This window comes from Gobio gobio (assembly GCF_949357685.1).
Source record: "Gobio gobio genome assembly, chromosome: 13".
Taxonomy (NCBI): domain Eukaryota; kingdom Metazoa; phylum Chordata; class Actinopteri; order Cypriniformes; family Gobionidae; genus Gobio; species Gobio gobio.
Window position 1 is genome coordinate 31,163,492 of NC_137106.1, and position 21,249 is coordinate 31,184,740.

Sequence of the window (21,249 nt, forward strand, 5' to 3'; positions counted from 1 at the left end):
GTTTAACACGATGATGGATTGATGCCCGTTGATCACGCCTCTTGTGGTCTGATTGGTTGAAGGACTATCCAATTGCGTACAGAGTCTTTTGAATTATGCTCATTGATCACGCCTCTTGTGCAGTAGAAAATACATAGCAGAATCTTAAATTGAGCTTGGTCTGGTGATAGCTAGACAAATGAAAATGGGTAGTATGAATGAAATTTGGACATATTACATCCGCCATGTTGTTACTGTCACGTGACCTACCAGCGTTAGTTGCGTCGCTTCACTGCCGTTCACAAATTCTTCAGAATCTCGACGGATGTAGTAGGTCATCAGGGGACTTTTCGCCTACTGTTTTTCGAATACTATGTATTTGGACATACTACTCTTTTGACATACTGTATTTCCCATACAATATAATTGTGAAGTATTTGATTTGAGATGTAGCATTAGAACACTCCAGGAACCACATAACGAACTGATGAGAATCTGTTCTTTGTTTTGTTTTCTTACAGATCCCAAAGATTCACTGGGATCTTTCCACCAAGCGCATTCTAACCATGGACTTTGCGGAGGGCGGCCAGGTCAATGACCGAGACTACATGAGGAAACACGGCATCAATGTCAACGAGGTAAGAGAGACACCCTTATCTCTGCGTAACTCTAAAACAGAGCATCGGTTCTTCAGAAACACTCAGAGCTGCAGCGCAACAAACGACACTTGTCACAACTCAAGATCGCTTAATCAGTTATTTCACTATGCTGATGTTAATTTGAGCATGGAAAAGTGCTCCGGAATGCTAATGAAGCAGTCACGTTTCCTGCGACGTTTGATGCCGTGGGTTTTGGAAGCTTTGAAGACGTTTCTCTTTGCCCTGTTCCGAGAGGCTCTGACACCGCAGAAATGGAGGCTGCTTGGTTTGATGAATTATGCCTCTCAAATTTAATTTCATTTTTCTAGCCCTTAGCAGATGAGCTCTAAATTAAATCAGGCTCTTTTTCATATTTATATCTCAGACTGTTTTTCCGTTGCGGCTGCAATTTATTCTACTCCGCCGCTTTTGTCAGCACAAGGACTCGCCACGAGATCAAGCTCCTTTTTAATTTCGCACTTTCGTTAAGGTGACTCGTGTCTCACCGTGAATGTGGTTACACACAATGGCTTCGGTTAGAATGGAGGCCCTACAGAGTGAGCTAATCTGTAGTTATGCGGGGCCAGGGGATGACAGAGAGATGAATAAACTGAGGGAGGCGACTCTTGTGAGGCCCGGAGGATAATAGAGAAACGGATGCTAATGGACTATTGATCGATGGGCCAGCTTCTGTTCACACTGGGATATTTTACATCACCATTGCCACTGCATTATCCTTTTCTTATTATTTGATGATGGTTGAATAGGGTAATCATTTTGTTAGCTTGTTGTAGTTTAAAAAAATATATAAATTAATGAAAAGAAGATGAGTGAACTTCACTCCTCTTAACATGCAAATCACAAAGTTTGCTGTCAATGCTCTCATCTAGGGGTGGGCATTATTATACAAAAATCGTATGTAAAGGTATACATAAGTTTATATCACTGTTTTAAAATACGTATGACCAGTGTCGGGGGTAACGCATTACAAGTAACTTGAGTTACGTAATCAGATTACTTTTTCAAGTTACTAGTAAAGTAACGCATTACTTTTCAAATTTACAACAAAATATCTGAGTTACTTTATCACATTTATTTGACTGACAGCTCTATTTATTTATTGATGTGAGCATTTATTCATCTCACTTGCACAATAAAAAACCTCAAATATATAAATGTTAAATAAAACAAATATTTTGATGCATTTAATCTACCTTTATTGACTAATGTCTTGCTGCTGACCTTCAATGATTCAGTTAAACCATGAGCAAATATTACTTGATTTTTTTCATTGGTAAAACTTTTTTCTCCTGCGTCCTATTCTTCCATTACCCAGAATGGCAGCACAGCACAGCAGAGCTGCGCCCTTTGCTGTTCATGTGTGAATTTGCATTTTTTCCTCAGCCTGAGGCTTATTATTTCAATTTTGGAATGAAGAGGTCTTTACATTTGCACAAAAATGAACTTTTTTGCTATAAAAAACCCCAACAAAAAAAACAAGCCCACCCCAGGTTAGAAAAAGTAATGCAAAAGTAACGTAACACATTACTTTTCATAAAAAGTAACTTAGTAACTAAATTAGTTACTTTTTAAGGGAGTAACGCAATATTGTAATGCATTACTTTTCAAAGTAACTTTCCTCAACACTGCGTATGACACACAAAACCAACAAAATTGTATATAAGCCGATACATGACAGCACTCAGACCAAAGCAAATTCGCAACAGACACTTCCGCATCATAGACAGTGGACAGCAATCATGGCATTTTCAAAGCAGCCAATTAAATTAATGTAACATACTGTAAGAAATGTATGATTAACTATTATGCAGAATTACAGCAAATGTGCATAATGGTCGCTGAGTTGGTAAATTTACACATTGACTAGTAATTCTGCATTCTACTGTTTTCTCAAATAAAGCTTAACATATATAAAACAGTGGCATAATTTGGCGGAACTTGTCATAAACTTAGTGATAACAAGCTACACCCATTTAGAGGGTCAATATGATTGGTCCATTTTCCTGTCATTTGAAATTAGTCATTGGTGTGCTATTGCTTGGCCCTCTGTAGTTTCATAGCTGGACCACCAACCATAGAACTGGAAAGCCAAATTATACATACGCGAGGGTCAGCGTACAGTTTCCATGATGAGAATTTCGGCATCAGAAGAGTATGCGTGTACTGTAAGTGCACCGCCGAATTTTTGTAATAGTACCGCTGGATTTTTGTAACCACGCGTACTTTGTATGCCCAGGTCGCAAATGTGCATTCACATTTTGAATTCCACATGGCAGTGTGTCATTGCAGACGAGCAAACCACCATACATTTGACAAATACTACGGTTATTGTATCCTAGAATGTGGTTTTAAGAGTTTTTATGCAAGAATGTAGTTTTTAATTTAATTTAAACCTCAAATATCACAGTTGGACTGCTACTCGTGTGATATTGCTCATATATATATTATATAATAATATTAATACAGTATATATTTATATATATATATATATATATATATATTTATTTATTTATTTATTTATACAGTATATATTTATATATATTTATATTGTGTATGTATATATATACACTCACCTAAAGAATTATTAGGAACACCTGTTCAATTTCTTATTAATGCAATTATCTTATCAACCAATCACATGGCAGTTGCTTCAATGCATTTAGGGGTGTGGTCCTGGTCAAGACAATCTCCTGAACTCCAAACTGAATGTCAGAATGGGAAAGAAAGGCGATTTAAACAATTTAGAGCGTGGCATGGTTGTTGGTGCCAGACGGGCCGGTCTGAGTATTTCACAATCTGCTCAGTTACTGGGATTTTCACGCACAACCATTTCTAAGGTTTACAAAGAATGGTGTGAAAAGGGAAAAACATCCAGTATGTGGCAGTCCTGTGGGCAAAAATACCTTGTTGATGCTAGAGGTCAGATGAGAATCGGCCGACTGATTCAAGCTGTTAGAAGAGCAACTTTGACTGAAATAACCACTCATTACAACCGAGGTATGCAGCAAAGCATTTGTGAAGCCACAACACGCACAACCTTGAGGCGGATGGGCTACAACAGCAGAAGACCCCACCGGGTACCACTCATCTCCACTACAAAAAGGAAAAAGAGGCTACAATTTGCACAAGCTCACCAAAATTGGACAGTTGAAGACTGGAAAAATGTTGCCTGGTCTGATGAGTCTCGATTTCTTATGAGATATTCAGATGGTAGAGTCAGAATTTGGCGTAAACAGAATGAGAACATGGATCCATAATGCCTTGTTACCACTGTGCAGGCTGGTGGTGGTGGTGTAATTGTGTGGGGGATGTTTTCTTGGCACACTTTAGGCCCCTTAGTGCCAATTGGGCATCGTTTAAATGCCACGGCCTACCTGAGCATTGTTTCTGACCATGTCCATCCCTTTATGACCACCATGTACCCGTCCTCTGATGGCTACTTCCAGCAGGATAATGCACCATGTCACAAAACTTGAATCATTTCAAATTGGTTTCTTGAACATGACAATGAGTTCACTGTACTAAAATGGCCCCCACAGTCACCAGATCTCAACCCAATAGAGCATCTTTGGGATGTGGTGGAACGGGAGCTTCGTGCCCTGGATGTGCATCCCACAAATCTCCATCAACTGCAAGATGCTATCCTATCAATATGGGCCAACATTTCTAAAGAATGCTTTCAGCACCTTGTTGAATCAATGCCACGTAGAATTAAGGCAGTTCTCAAGGCGAAAGGGGGTCAAACACAGTATTAGTATGGTGTTCCTAATAATCCTTTAGGTGAGTGTATATATAATATTAAATTATATCTAATTTGTATCATTTTCTCACTCTTTCTCATTTAAAAAAAAAATTGTCTAGATGATGAAAATCAGTGTTGTTGTTGAGAGTCCATTGTTTTTTGGACACCAATATTCTTCAAAATATCTTCATGTTCCACAGAAGAAAGAAATTATGACAAAATACAATTTTTTGGGAAACTATCACTTATAATAACCGTTCTTGACTTTAGGACGTTCAAGCAACATTAGCAGTCCTAGTGGTATTCTCGCTTACAATTAAAACTCTAGTCTCCTCAAAACATCTTCTATAAACATTGATGCTCCATCCTGTTCACCCAAATATCACATCTTGTTCATTTCAATATTTTAGTTATTTCACAAGCAGCATCCTTCATCATATTCCCAGATTTCATGCATCACTCTTCCATGGAAGAGAGGGTAATATGGAAAGCGGCAGTGAGATAGATGAAGAGATGTTTAGAAACACAGAGCGAGAAAAAGACTGCAGCCGCTGAAAGCCGTGCGGACGCGCCGGCTTTTGTTAAATGACTAAATGGGATCATTTTAGCACCTGCTTTGTTTGTGTCACTCTGTCATTATATTTCCTCCGACCTGTTTTGTCTGTCTGAATTAATATGCACATTTGCTGCCAGTTTGTTTTGCAAAGCTCGCTGAGGCTTTAAACGGCAACCTTTCCTTATCGTTGTACACCCAGGCGTCAGTGAGCCTGACAGACGGGTAAACACAGCCTGAAACCGGTCTCATAAGCCACCGAGCCATGCTTAAAGGGCACGCACACCTTTGAAAGACGGAGGAGGGAACGGTCGGCGGGTGGATGGCACATCAAGCATTTATCACACCCCCCTCTCGCTCGCACTTGCACGTACACACGAGTGCACATAACATTTATTTTCCTTTACGCGGTGTCACACACAACCACTGCTTGGATTTCTTCTGCCAAGCAGTTTTTCTTTTTCTCTTTTTTTTGCTTCAGATAGCGGGATGAGTTATGGGCGGTACTGATTAACTGATGTTCCCTGGCACAGTGTGGCAAATGAGGATGCGTTTTAAAAGAAAATGTCGTACAAATTTTATGCAGAGCTTGAAAATGCAATCAAAGGGCTCGGTTCATCAGACTCATTTGGAGTGGAGCAATTTAGCGAACGCTTCCGCTTATATTTTCCCTCTCTCGCTTTAATGTGTCGTCGTGCGTGCGTGTGCGCGTCCGCTTGCGAGTGCGTCTGAGCGCTTTTAAGAGGGTTTTAGTGGTTCGGGGAAATGAAAGCGATCGTGGTATTAGCAAGTGTGCCACGTGGCCGCTCAATGGGGCTTTGCTAAAGAGACGCTCTTCATTGGAACAGGTTGAAAAGGCAGTACAGCCTGCTTGCTTAAAAAGACACTTTATTTTGGAATTGCAGAGCTGTGGGGGGTTAGCAGAGCCGGTGGGAAACAGAGCTGGAGGCTGCGAGAGGAAATTAGTCTGCTCTCTGGAAGGGCATCTGAGCAGCGGGACCTGAAGACTATGGAGAGCATATTTTTGGTGCCTTAAACTGCACCCACAGTCACGGTTTTGCATGAAAAGCAAACTGAGTGCTTTAAATTCAAGGAAACAGAGCAGAAATGCATTTGAAATATATTTGAAAATATAAAGTAGACCCCAAAAAGACACATAAGTCACTCAACGTCTTCATTATCCTTCAAAATATAGTGATGTACATTTTGTTGACTTGTGTAGGCCTACTTACATTATACCAAATGTTTCCAAGAATATTTAAATCCAGAGAAATAAGCAATTTTAACCTGGACATGGAATGGAATGTGTCCGTGTGTCGCCTATCAAACACATCATACCCTCGATTTCTGGTTTTATTTTGAAGAAACCATGGAACCACCAAAGATGCTTTAATATATTATATATAATAACTGTTTGGATACATTCAACGACAGAAAACGAACACAGTTTTATAGTTTAAATCTAGTTTTCTTGATCTAAAGTACTGCAGTGTGCAACAAGTGTCTCGAGCAAACGCACAGAGTAGCATTATAACATAACTTTCAACACACTCAAATGTATCTAATATGATAAACAGGGCTGCGTTACCCCATATACACATGACCGGAAGAAGCGGAATCGGTCGTCTGTGGCATAATAAAAGCTCCTCTGTTCTCGAGCCGTGTGTGGTGCTTGTCTCTCATATGCAATCGCTCAAGCGGCCGTGTTCTGCTCCCATGGCTCTCGGCCCCACCCTGCTTCATACTACAGTAATGCTAATAAATCTTTAATAAATTAGCTCATCCATGAATAAGATTTCTGCCCGAGTCCCATTGGATTCTTTTCCACCGTCTGTAGAAATTAAGATAACTCCCACAATTCTGCAAAATCAAGGCGTCATCAAGCTACACCTTTATTTTGAATAAGCGACACCTCTTGTGGCGAAAATTGCATATTGTGCCTTTTAATTGTGTGAGTCTCTCAACAGTGTTCAGCAGCAGTGTCTCTACTAATAGCTGTAAGTTTAACTGCTATACCTCGTTACCGAAATGTCATGCACCTTTTCAGCTGCGTAATTATTTTATTGATATATGTGTGTGCGTTTGTACGGGGGAGAGAGTGGAAGAAAAAGAGCATGCTTTCCATAGATACAATGTCATTTTTTGGTGAAACAGGGAAATAGTGTTTCACTTTTATCTTGTTGTTAATGTTTATTTACTTAATCATTGTCTTTTTGGATTTCGGTTTTTGTGGTTTTATTGGCTTAAGGACCTTTGGAATAAACTAAATAATTTGGTGTAATGCGAAGTGTATGCAGTCATAATTGAGCATTCAACAGCCCTTCTGTTGTAATTATACATGTATTATATTGTTATTGTATTGTATTTATGCTATACTTCCATTATTTGTCAATTTGTTTATCACTGAATCCATTCGAATAATAACTGGACACATGCTAATTTTATAAGTGCTATTAAATTTCAGTTTGTTCGTTGGAAATCCGGGCAAATAGGGGAAGACCCTTTGGGAAATTAGCTGTGTGAAATTCCAATCAGTGTTAGATTTCATAGTTTCATTGGATTTTTTGGTTCCCAAAGCATATGTTGACAAATGTTAGAATGATAAATTGTGGTGCTGTGCCGAGCTGTATGTGCATATAGAGGACAATAAATGTACATTTAGTTTGGTGGTAACAGAATGTAAATGATTGGATGGGGTGAAAATAGGGTAAAATCAGTATAGGTTTTTTTTGTCTATAAGATTTAATATTTAAGCCAACCTAGTTTGCTTTTCCTAGTTTGTTTTTCTGGTTTAGCTGGCTGGTATCCAAGCCTTATTGTTATGTCAATATGGAACACTATCTGAAAATGATAGAAAATGACTTGTGGCTTAAAGTAATTGCGTCCACCATGGTAACTTAGTGCTGTAGCCTTTTTAGCTTACTGTAAAGAGGTCAAGATCAGTCATCTCTTCTCCCTGGATACCCTCAATCTTTCAATCATCCCGTAAATGTCCTATTGCACTGTCCCTTCTTCTCTCGCTCTATTTCTCATAGGTTTATAATATCAGATAGAGGCTACAGTTTTACACTCTTTCATGCGACAGACTTTGAATACTTGATAGTTGACACACATAATATACAGATCACTGAGACAAATCTGTGAATCTGTACATTCTGTTTTCTCTCTCAGAGTTTGTGTGAGTACATTTATAGAATCACTGCATGCATAATGTTCCTCCCAGATGCGACCAGAATAAGTGGTTATGATTAAAGTCAACGCTATATTAGTCAGCATCACGGACGATCCTGCCCTCCGTAACCTCGACCGTTCCCCCTGCACTACTCATTAGCCGCTGGTCAGCCTTTACAATGCTCACAAAAGTAAATAAAGCAAACAGAGAAGCCAAGTGCTTTATCAGGGCCGAATACTGGCTCTGGCATTAGCCAATGATGATGAGAGTTATTAGACAGCTGATGAGATAGATACAGAACATAATAAATGATGGAGTCTACCTCTGAAAATGGATAGAATTATTAACTGGCTCTGGCATCTGCGAGCTTCTGTGTGGGAGCTGGCGTGTAAGTAATCAAAAGATTGATGATGGCTGGAATGGACTTTTCTCTCTGTGTTCTGCCAACGTGCACGGAATGTCGGAACATTTTATTATTTTCTTTACTATCCAGATCCAGCAAAGTGTAAAGACGTTGTAAATGAGCTTGAGCGATGGTAATCTCAGAATGCATTGCAACAAGCTCAGCGCAACAACAAAAAAATGATATCCAAGAAAAATCAAGAGAAATGTAAGTAGATATCTTTATTCAAAAATAGAAAATGCTACTAATAACTAAGGTTGCACTTGTTTTGTGTGTGCTATGTATTTGTTTGAGGTAGTTGTGAGTCTACTTTCCCATTATTTATTCCCGTTAATAATAATTATTAAATACATTTCAATAAACTTTTATTTCAGTTAAAAATGTATCTATTGTTTTATTGCAATGAACAATAAATGTCTCTCGTGTCTGTTAAAATGTTTTTGTAAATAAAAACCCATTAGCAGTTAGCTAAGCGTTTGCTCACTAAAGCGTTTTTTTTTTTTCTTTCTTTCTTTTTTTTTTTTTTTTTAGAGGCTAGCATATTTATACTATTTTTTTAAAACGTCAACAGCATAATGAGGCACTGAGGCTTTTTCACCGGTCACTCAGAGTTGAAGAATGTTCAACTTGAGGTAAAATGCAGCGCTCATCACTATCACTTTTTACCCAGCCGTCCAATCACAGTGGAGGAGGGGCGGGACAATTACCACACTGACCAACAGTCACATTCTTCTTATATGCCGATAACAAACTATAGCAACAAGCACATCTCTTTATCCAAAACTAGTGCCAGAGCAAGTACATTGTGTCAAAAAAAAATTATATTCAGAAACAAGATACTAGTAACAGTTCCGCGGACATTGCGTATCACACATATAACAATAATATGTAAGATGGTGGTCCAGTGGGTTAAACCATGGAACTGTTATGCAGAAGGTTGCTGGTTCGATCCCAGCGGTCACCACCAGTGTGTCCTTGAGCAACTTTACTCCATGTTGCTCCAGCGGGATTGTCCCTGTAATAAGGTCGCTTTGGATAAAAGCGTCTGCCAAATGCATAAATGTAAATGTAAACCAATCAGAATCTCATCTCCCATTCCCTTTAAAACCCAGTTGTGCTTAGCCTGAACGCGCCAACAATGCGCCTGAACGCTCCTCGTTTTTAGACCAGCACGCCCATGGGCGAACAGATGAGCACGAGTGCATTTGATATTTAAACAACGTGGCACTGAACGTGAAAATGATAAATGCGTACTAGCAAAAAAACACTTGCGTCGTGCCTGGCGTCGCATTGCGCCGGGTGTATGATAGGGCCCATAGTGGTTCAACTGAAAAAAAAAAATGCTGGGCCGCCAAAGCATTCTCAAGATGGTGTAAACAAGCATCCAGTGTGTCTATTGGGGGTGTTTCTCAATCGGAAGGATGCATCCTAGTAAAACTGCATATCTTAGCTGCCACTTCATCAAGCTCCATTGAAGGCCATCTCAATTTGAATGTGAGTTCATTATCAAATGTAAGACAAAAATAATGTTTTCAGAGATGAAGGCATACATGTGTAAATGAATCACTTCATGCTAAACTGCCAATAATGTACAGTAAGCCACTGGGAGACCACAGACGGTTGTGATTCACTATATTGCATTAATAGAAAGCCAGTTAATATGAAGACTTTTAATACAAAGTATTTTTCCGAAATTAGGTTTTAATAGTATTTTCCTGCCATGACCATAGAGTTGGAACATGTGTTGAAGCCATACGCACTTACTAGATCACTGAGGAGGACTTTAGCCTATACAAGCCTCAGAAGGACTGGACTAGGAAGGACACAGCCTCACTAGGATGCAGCCTTCTCTTTGAGAAACACCCAGTGTGCCTGTGTGTGGTGTAAGTCAAATCCCATCTGGCCAATCCTTGTGGGTCAAGCAATGCGAGGAATTATCTCTATTAGCAGTGATTCCTACATCACAGTGAATTGAGCGCTCTTTAAATAGCCACATGATCCTTTGGGGCTGCTTTGAGCGTCCTCCTCTACTCTACAAGGTCTCTGGAGGGCCCTGGATCTGTTACAGCCTCCATGCTGCTCTGAGAGAGACTGAGTGTGGAGGGTGAATCAACCCTAATGCTATTTTTGCCTAAATACTTTCGTAGTGTTTTTTCATCATTTCATAGTGTTTTTTCATAAAAAAATTTTAAATGGATAAATGAAAGATGACTGTAAATGATGAGAAGAGGAGGGAATGGGATGAAGTAATCATATGAAAGCCATTTCTCTCACCTTTTTTCTGTTGTTTTTCAGTGAATTATGGGTAAATATCATGTATCATAATTGTATATACTATTCATGGACACTACACAACACTACACGTTTCAAAAGTGTTTTTTATTTTATTTTATTTTATTTTTTATTTTTGAAAGAAGTGTCTTATGCTCACCAAGGCCACATTGATTTGATCAAGTAAATCATTAATATTGTGAAATATCATTACTATTTAAAATAGGGATGCACCGAAATGAAAATTCTGTGTCGAAACCGAAAGTTTAAAATTAAAATTATTTTTAAAATGATTTATTTATTCTTTTAAATTATCTTTTTTTTTGTATAATTGTATTAATAGTAAACTTTTTAATTACATTTAATCATTCTAATGTAATTTTAAAAAATACAAGCCAATAAAATAACATAACCACACTTTTATTGAAAGTAACATTACATTAAATTATATATTAATATTAAATATCAATGTATATATTTCCTCTATATACAATTAAAATAATTTTCAACGGACGAAATTTCGGTGCATCCCTAATTTAAAATAAATGTTTTCTATTTGAATATGTTTTAAAATGTAATTTCTTCAGTCTTCAGTCACATGATCCAGAAATCATTCTAATATGCTGATTTGCTGCTCAATAATAATTTTTTTTTTTATCAATGATGAGCACAGTTGTGCTGCTTAATATTTTCTGGTGAACTGATGCATCTTTTTTCAAGATTCTTTGATGAATAGAAAGTTCAAAAGAACAGCACTTATTTTAAATATAAATTGACTTTTGATCAATTTAATGTCTTTGCTTAAAAATATAAAAAATATTATAAATTACTCTTTTTTTACTTTTAAATGGTACTGCTATATGTTGGCATTATGCTGATTACTGCCTCTAGATAGTGGTCTCATCCATAAAAAAACAAAACAAAACAAAAACATCCGTTTTTGGTGGCGCAAGCAGTATAATCTAACTTAGCAAAAACAAACTTCTTGAAGAGGTGTGTTTCGCTGAGTCCTATAAACTTCATTCACACAAGTGCGCTTTCCTCCATGATCTGACTGAGCCTGGCAGAGTGTGTGCATGTGTTGATATTATTTATGTGATTATTATGAAGTATGTAATGAGGAGGTGAAGATGTGCAGCTGTCACACAGAGCAGAGCCAGCGCTGGAGCGAAGGCGCTTGTCAAGTGTTGCTCCATTTCAGCGCCTATTAAAAGCCTCAAACTCAATTATATTCCACAGGAAGTTGAGTCTCCTTAGAGAGAAGCTGTTGTGAAGCGCTCTAAAATGATTCTGTTTGTCTCAAAGAGCCATTGACACCATAATAAGGTGTGAAATACTGTAATCCGCATGTTCTGAATCAAACCAAATTTTTGACTGTTGGAACCACTTGATGTTTGTTTTTTTATCTCCTAGGGTTTTAGACTAGTTTGAGCTTTGTTGCCCAGTGCTCCTGCGAGTGATGTAGTGGGGTTTATATAGAAAGATACACATGGACATACAGGTGAAGGCCACTGTGGTTTTGAGGAAGATCACTTGTCTGACTTGGAGAAGGTTATTAGTAGTCTAGTAATTTTTGTGTGTTCTTTGATTATAATGGGAGTTATTTGGTGTTGACATGTTTGTGACACATCTAACGTCATGTTGACATTCATTTAATTGGTTGTATGTGTTGTACATTGTTAGAATTCAAGTGACAGGTGGCCACAGGTGTATGACTATCAGCTATTTTTCAGAACCTTTAAACATATGGCTTATCCAATCATGTTATTGACATTTTGAATCTATTTAAAATCTTGGTAACACTTTACAATAAGGTTTTATTTGTTAACAGTTAACATGAACTAGTGAACAATACTTACACAGCATTTTTTTGACTTATTATTATTAATTTCAACATTTACTAAAACATTTTTCAGGTCAAATGTTGTATCTGTTAACATTAGTTAATGCACTGTGAACTAGTTCATGTTAGGTAATGCATTAACTAATGTTAACAAATGAGACCTTATTGTAAAACGTTTGTGCGCTGATGCCAGACTTATTCAGTTGTTGTAATTAATAATCTTTTGGTCTGCATGCATCGTTCCAAATTAAATGCATTACATTGGCAAATACAGAAAAATGTATTATATATATAAATATACACTGTAAAATCCAACAGTTGTTCTTACTAAGACTTTATAGTGAACTTGACTTAATGTCCAATGATATGTTGCACGCACTTAAAACAATTAAGTAATCTGAACTATTTGCATGCTATGCCTTCGTTACTTAGAAAAACCTTACTTGACTGGTTTGAGTACTATTTTGCCAAAGCAAAAAAACTAAACAAAAAAATAAGCGGGCGGGCGGGCAAAGTGTTTTTGAGGCGGGGCAATTTATAATAGACTTCTCACTCATTTCCTCCACTTCCTCTCACCATAATTGTGATTAGTGTTCCCTTTGGTTGGGCACTTGGAACTTCATTCAAATTTTTGTAATAAGTCGGCACCAATAGCCTCGTGGGCAGTGTGCTGACATATATCGCTGTTGCGCTTCGGGCGACCCGAGTTCGAGTCCCGGCTCGTGGACCTTTCCCGATCCCGTCCTCCTCTCTCTATCCCACTTCGCTTCCTGTCTACCTACTGTCCTATCATAATAAATCTTTAAAAAAAAATTTTTTTTTAATTCTATTAATGCAGCGATGCAACAAGAAATCATAGTTATTTGATTTCAAAAGAAGGGAAGTAATAAATATTAGATATTCATTTGTGAATTAATAATATATAACTATATTTAATGTCAAATAATGATCTTTTAACATATTATTGCTAATATTTATGGCATAATCTTTTAATTGGGTTGATATACTTCCTCTTTATTTGTGACTAGCATTTGACCAGGCTTGAGGGAGTCACACACAGACTTCAAAATTCAGCATGCAAAACACATCAATGGTAACAAGGATTTTTATTTATATATTTTATTTTTATTATTAATAAGACCTTTACAATTGTATTGGCTGTCGTTATTGGGGTTATACTGACAAAAGACAAATAGTCAAAAAAAAACTAAAATAGTACAACGAAGCAATTAATTTATTCATGCCGCAATGCACTCTGGGAGTACACTTCCTCAGATCACAGATAGAATTAAGTTGACAAAACGTAAACGGTTTAAATAAGAACAACTTGATTGCACGATTGAATTAAAGGTCCCGTTCTTCGTGTTTTTTTGAAGCTTTGATTGTGTTTACAGTGTGCAATATAACATGTGTTCATGTTTCGCGTGTAAAAAAACACAGTATTTTTCACACAATTTACTTATCTGTGTACCGCTGTTTCCACTGTCCTAAAAACGGCTGGTGATTTCCTTGTGCTATGAAGTCCCTCCTTCAGAAATACGTACCGAGTTCTGATTGTGCAAGCGGTTCCTGTGCTGTGATTCGACCACAGCTTAGCGCACGTGAAAGCGGTTCCTGTGTTGTAATTTGACAGCAGCTTAGCTCACGTTGGAAAGGTCACGCCTCTTAACGGAGAGATGTATGCGTTCAATAATCTCTACAGCGTCCCTGGGAAAGCCAAACAAAGGTGATTTGACTCCTGGATGAAAATAGCAGCGTCTCGATGACATGGCGATAAACACACTCAACGCAACAGTTCCTTTTCTCCATGCGACCGTCCGCTTCTCCACGTGGGACAGCAACAAGACCGCGCCCCCTTTTTCGCGTTTCTTTGTGGGCGGAGGTTAGTCTGTTCTACTGCTCTACTGACGTAATTAAAGAAGGAAGTACCAGGATGTAGTCCAAGCCAGCCGTTCGCTGTAGGCTTTGAAAGGGAACTTCTGTTAAATAAAATATCTCGCTTGGCATTGAACTTTGAGCTTTATAATTTTACAGGTATTATTTATGCTCTAACAGCAACATTACACACTAACTAAAGTTTGAACAATGGAATCGCGAAGAAGGGGACCTTTAAGTAAACTGAACAAATTGTTTTACGGTGCATTACTCAAATGAACTGAGGGAATCACTTTCCTCAAATCATTTGAGTTTAGTCTGTTTGCCTTTTTAAGTTATTGGTACTTAAACATTTATTTTAATTCATTGAAGAGACCACATTAGGTCAACTCAATTAAATTGAGTTCTCAGTTTCCCTATTACTCAAATGAATTGAGGGAATCACTTCCCTCAAATCATTTGAGTAGCCTCAACTTATTAGGGTTTACAGTATATATATGTTATAGTATTTAAATATTGTATTATAAATTAAATGCATTAAATCTATATATCTAGTATTTCTTGTATTTCAATAATACATTTATTTATTAAAATTTTTTCGTTTATTCTTTTATTGTTTTTTTATTATTTATTTTATTATTAATAATTTATTTAAGTTTGCATTTGATAGATGCAAACCATAAGATAAGATTATTTAACACAATTCTGTCATTATTTACTCACCCTCATGTGTTCTGAACCTGCATGACTTTATTTCTTCTGCGTAAAACACAAAATTCCACAAATATTTCAAATGATTTAAAATAATCAAATGTTTTTGTTACTACAATGAAATCAGTTCTCACAATAAAAAAGCCAAAACTTGCATTGAATGGACCAAAAAAGCTTTTTCAGAATCTCTTAACTTTTGTATTTAACATTGAAATTAAACATCACTTGTTTACCAGCAGCCTCACAAAAAAAAGACTGTGAAGTTGCTCTGCCATCTTTCAGTGTCCGCTTGACATCGTCCAATCGAACATGACGACTGTGACACTGAAGTGTGACAGTGAAGAATCCACTCCAGCGGTCGTCTCCTGCTGCAACACTCCCACGCTCTCTCTTCACTGTCGCCCGTTCAACCCACCAGATAACAAATAGAAAAGACGTAATTAATTACCATAATTGAAAGACGGCGTCCCTTTGAGATCAATTGTTTGCGGTGCTGGTGGCTCTTTCTCCCAGTGGTCACTGATTAATGGGATGCAGGACTGTAAATGGCCTCTCAGTAATGCTCCGTGTTGTTATGCATTAGCAGCTTGTAATGGAGGACTTTTTTTTCTTCCCCAGCTCTGCCGCACTCTGCCTGTCAGATCGCTCGTCCTCTTTAAGGTGACTGTGAGTCGTGTTTCTACACGCCGACAGTGCTCGGCGCTGACAGTACAAAAAGCCTGCGCTGGCTTATCCTCCCGCTAAAAGGGACTTGTGGATAATGATACAGTGTATAATTGATATTATGAACACAGGCCTTTTTTTTTTTTTTTTTTTTTCACCTCCTTTTGCAGAAGGCGTTGTCAAGGTGCCGGAACGAACCGTTCCCTGGCTGCGTTCATGTGTGCGTCGCGGTTGTCAGTATTTAGGTCAAACAGAGGCGTCCTAACAGGAAATCCCGACTGACAAGCGCAGTGGAGGTGAGATATTAAAGAAGACAGCTTGTCTTAGAGTGGATGACATGCTTGCAGATTGAAACAAACACTCCTTTCAGTACCTGACGCTCAGCCTGGGTCTTTAACTGGAAGTACACTCAACCACCGTAGTCACACCTAATGTTCAATCATCCCGGACCAGTCATAAATGGTGCCTATACGCAGACAGGACGTATACAGAAATTCATGACTGCTGTTGTGGCGCTTGCTTAGGTTCTTCAAAACCTCTAACCCAACTATTAAACTTTAATGTGTCGCAAGCTATCTTCAGCGACCCAAGTCATTTCTAGAGACCCGGTGCATTTTTTTTTTTCTCCTACACCTTAGCAACTAGCTAGCAATGCACAATATATTGGTACTTAGTATTGTTTGACATTGTTCATATTTAAATTACCCATTTTTATAATTGTCAGAGTCTGGTTCAGATGAAGATGAAGAAATGTTCAAACAGGTTTCTACAAACAAAAAGGTTATTTAATAAAACAAACTCAGATAATCCAAGGCAACGTAACAGTGTCTACACACAAACAATACCAGACAGCAACTGAACGAAAAAGAGGAACTTAAATACACAAGGTTATTGAACACAAATGATGAGCAGGTGAAGACTTGTTAATCAGATACCACAGTTACAAACGAGGAGCGGGAAACTGGAACAAAGGAAAACATGTGACTGATAAAAACAAATAGAAAGTTCATGAAGATGAAACAAAAACGGGCAGTTTGTGACAATTTTTCAAAATAATTTAATAATACTGTTAAATGTAATCTTGTAATCTAAATGTTTTACTGTACATCAATCAATTGTAGTTTGTTTATATAAGCAAATTAGTGTAGAATTAGAATCGCCCATTTTCCAAAGCATGAAATTAATGCAACCTGATCTCACAGAATTCCGTGAAATGAACACGGGCCCCTTAACTCAAAATCCGTGGCAGTTTCACGGAATCGCCGAAAATTCCGTGATGGGTCCACGGAAGTGATGCCTATGTAAGTCAATGACAGTATACTGACGCGTTGGGCATGGTTATCGTTAGGAAACTATGATTTTTGCCATTATGACATGGAGTGTGATTCTCGATTTAATCATCTAGCATCATTTTATTTACAATTATTTTCATTTCATTTCAGTATTTAGACACGTTTTGAACACGTAACCCAATCCCTTCCCTAAACCTACCAATTTGTGTATTATAAAAAACAGGATATAACAGGCAGATATGCCTACGGGCACAATTTATTCAAAAAGTACAAAATGCCAAGTGTTCAGAGGCCAAACGATTAATTTGTGTGAAGAAAATCCCCAAAAGCGATCAGCAGCGTCGAGTCCATCCGCCAAAGATCAAAAACACATTTCAAATTTTACCGCCGGAAGAAACGTTATGTCAGCTTTTACAGCATTGGCTGTCGTATGTCTCGTGACCAATTGCGTCATTACGTCGGCTTTGATTGTAAAATGCCATTGGCTCTCGTGTGTCACGTGACAGATTGCGTCATGCTAAAGAGTCGTGTGTATTATTTGAATGAGATATGAATGAGTGTGTTCACGGAGCGGCTGGATCATCATTTTAGCGATTAAAACATTAAGATCAACTCTGTTCTTTACATGAAGACATCGTGTGACTTCAGAAGACTTGGAATGCAACATGAGTTAATACTTTTATGCTGTTTTTGGTCAGTTTTTGCAATAAATACCTGTGACTGTACTTGTATTTGCCTGTTATGTGTTTTATATTGTTAAGAGTGGGTAGGTTTGGAGTTAGTTGCTCCAAAATATAAAAGTAGCCTATAAATATTCATAAAATCATGACTCATTTTTACGGTCATTGACTTGCATAGGAATCACTTCCGTGGACCCATCACGGAATTTTCGGCGATTCCGTGAAACTGCCACGGATTTTGAGTTAAGGGGCCCGTGTTCATTTCACGGAATTCTGTGAGACCAGGTTGAATTAATTAGGTATTTTTTTAATAATTAATTAATGTTTATTTAAATTAATTTAAATGTTATTCCTCAACCTGACAGGCCTCTGAGAACAGAAATTTTAGGATTTATATGGAGGTAGAAAATAATGTAGGGATGCATAAATAACTAATGTAAATATATTAATAAATATTGAAATATACTAATTTGTCTCAAATTAAAAACATTCTCTCTCTATATATATACAATTTTGAGGGGGATGAAGATGTCCAAATGTTTCTTATTTTGTTTAAATATCTTTTGTTATTTTTTATTTTTTTATTTACTACTGCCCTTCAGAAGCAACAGAAGATACTTGCATGCTTCCCAGAAGACAAATTGAGTAAAATTTACCTTGATCTTCAAATTAAATCATTTTTAACCCTCCAGCTCTTAATGCATCATGTTTCCTTCTGGAGCATCAGTGAAAGTTTGAATCTTTTTTAGTAGTTGTGTTTGAGTCCCTCAATCATCCTCAGTGTGAAAAGATGGATCTCAAAATCGTACAGTCACTGCTGGAGAGGGTTCAAATATGCAGAAGATGCTGGAAAACTGAAGAATGTGCAGGACCTGGAGGATATTTCTGAAGAACATTGGGCAGTTTAACTGTTCAAGACAAACAAGAGACTCATGAACAACCATCACAAAACAAAAAAACAGCCGTGGATCATCCAGGGAATGACACACAGTATTGAGAATTAATGGTTCATAAACTTTTGAACGGGGTTATTTTTATAAATTCAGCAATTGTTTTGTCTTGTGTGGACTATAAGTAAACATTTTCTTACGTAAAATATCTTATTCAGGACAGCACTAAATAAAAAAACAATTTGTATGATCTCTTTTATTTAGTTAAAATTATTCACATTTTCTGCAAGTGGTTCACTCACTTTTTCTTGCCACTGTATGTGTATATATATGGAATGTTTTTACATTTAGACAAATTAGTATATTTCAATATTTATTAATATGTTTACATTAGTTATTTATGCATCCCTAGATTATTTTCTACCCAAACTCCATATAAATCCTAAAATTTCTGTTCTCAGAGGCCTGTCAGGTTGAGGAATACATACGTTTCAGAGAGGCCGGTTAGACCTGCAGGTTGTATAAGCATTTGTCATAGACATTTGTGTATGTTGTGTCGCAGGGTTGTGGAAAGGAAAGATTGACGACGTCAGAGGGGTGGAACTTCTTATCTCCCTCACAGATCTGTCAATTCAGCCGCACATGTGCCAGCCTCTGAGAGCGGCTCATTAGATTTAGTGCTGCGCTCTGTTAAAAGCCTTTCTCTTTGTCTTGCCCTGTATTGATCAGTGCAGGGCCAAGATTACAACAGGAAGGTTTAAATAAATCAGCTATTTTAGAGTTAAATCCAATGACATTCACTTTATATTGTCTCCGTAAATAAGCAGATGTAATCGGCTCTGTTGCCCAGGACGGTGTGTGTGAGTGATACGGATTTATCTGGGTTTTTTGTTTGGATTCGGGACAAAGGTGAATAGTTGGTTGGTCATCCAGAAATGATGAGTAATTTGGGGTTAGTCATTCCAGTTTTTGATACCCTATGATTTGTATGTTTTGATCCAATCCTGATGGATAAAAAAAATGGATAAAATTTTTACTCATTGACTATTTTGTTTCTCTGTAAAATGGGTTGCAAACAGCGTTTCACGTTGACTTTATTTTTAGCATGTCATAGGTCAAACAACAGCTTTCGTTTTGTGATTGTCAGTAGCACTTCTGCATTTTTCAAGATACTGAAAGAGAGAACGTATATCAGGCATTTTACTATCGCTTTCATCGTTCTGCTGTGCCACAATGGCATGATATTCACTCGTCCGGCAGAAGAGCTCCATATGGAGAGTTTTTATTCTGTGTCAAGAGCCCCAGTAGGAGTAATTGCATCGTCCCTTCTGAAAAAATTCAATCTACTGCAACACGACAAGCCAGCTGTGTTCAGCTAATGCTCAGGTAGACATCATCCGCTCAGGCTGTCCTCACAGGTAATAACACGTGTGCACGTACGCTCACAAAGGCACCTTTCTCTGTCGTCTCTGTCTTTCTGTCCCCAAAGAGAGCTTCTCTGGCAGGTGATTTCTTTGTGTCCTGTGACACGGACCACATCCTCAAACGAGTTGAAAAGGAAGATGGGATTCGTCTCACATTTCCAGTGCTAGCTATTTTTAGCATACTGTTGAAAGGAGCTGTCCCATCCCTGAACCCCCCTTTGCAACGTAGCATCCTGGAGACGTGTGAAGACGGCATCCTTTCTAAAGAACCGACTCCAGCATGAAAGGAATCCTGTGCTGAGTCATTCTGACTAGGTGCCCTCATGTATGTGTGATAGGTGCGCCAGCCCCCCCCCCCCCCCCCCCCCTTCTCACTGAAACTTCAAACGTGCGTCAGACACGCATTCATTTGGTGCATGTACGTGTTGGCTGCTGGCAGGAATGCCCTCCTTTTTTCACTCAGCTTCTTTGTTATGCAGTGCTGGTGAAGTTGTCAGAGCAGCCTGGCCCCTCGTCGTCCCCTTGTGGATGGCGCATTCTGATGCTGCCAGGGAAACGGACACATCAGTTTGGTGAAATGGGACAGAAAATATGATTTATTCTCTGCATGCACTCACTCCTACCCTAGCCGAAGAAGAGAGCGGAGAGGGATCCTGGGTAGTCGGCATAGAGGCATGGAGAGAGAAGGGATTGGAGGATAGACAGGACCTTTATTTGCAATGCTGCAAGCTAATTTTGCACTTCAATGACTTGTTTTTTAATCAATGCCAAATATTTGTTGTTGTGATGGCCTCCCTCCAGTAGTTGGGGTTAGCAGAGCCAGGTGACCTTTTACGGTTCCTAATTTTCTGGCTATTTCCTCAAAATATAAAATGTATACTTTTGCTGTTTCCTTTGTCAAATATTTAATTAAGTTTTGCACCGTTTTCAAATTGAAATTTGGTGCTGTCAAATCTATTAATCGCGATTAATCACATCTACAGAACATAATCACAAATACAGACACTACAGCCGAAACCACAACCTCGGAACCTACAGCCGAATCCACAACCACATTAACTACAGTTGAATCCACAAACAGAAACTACAGCT

General features: G+C 38.1%; 1 protein-coding gene across 1 annotated transcript in view; it reads left to right on the forward strand.

The window, feature by feature from the left end:
- adck1 (aarF domain containing kinase 1) overlaps positions 1 to 21,249 on the forward strand; it is a 167,320-nt gene that overhangs the window by 102,069 nt on the left and 44,002 nt on the right. The window contains exon 7 of the mRNA XM_079832759.1: positions 501 to 617. Coding sequence (XP_079688885.1) covers positions 501 to 617 — 117 coding nt within the window. The remainder of the gene's footprint in view (positions 1 to 500; positions 618 to 21,249) is intronic.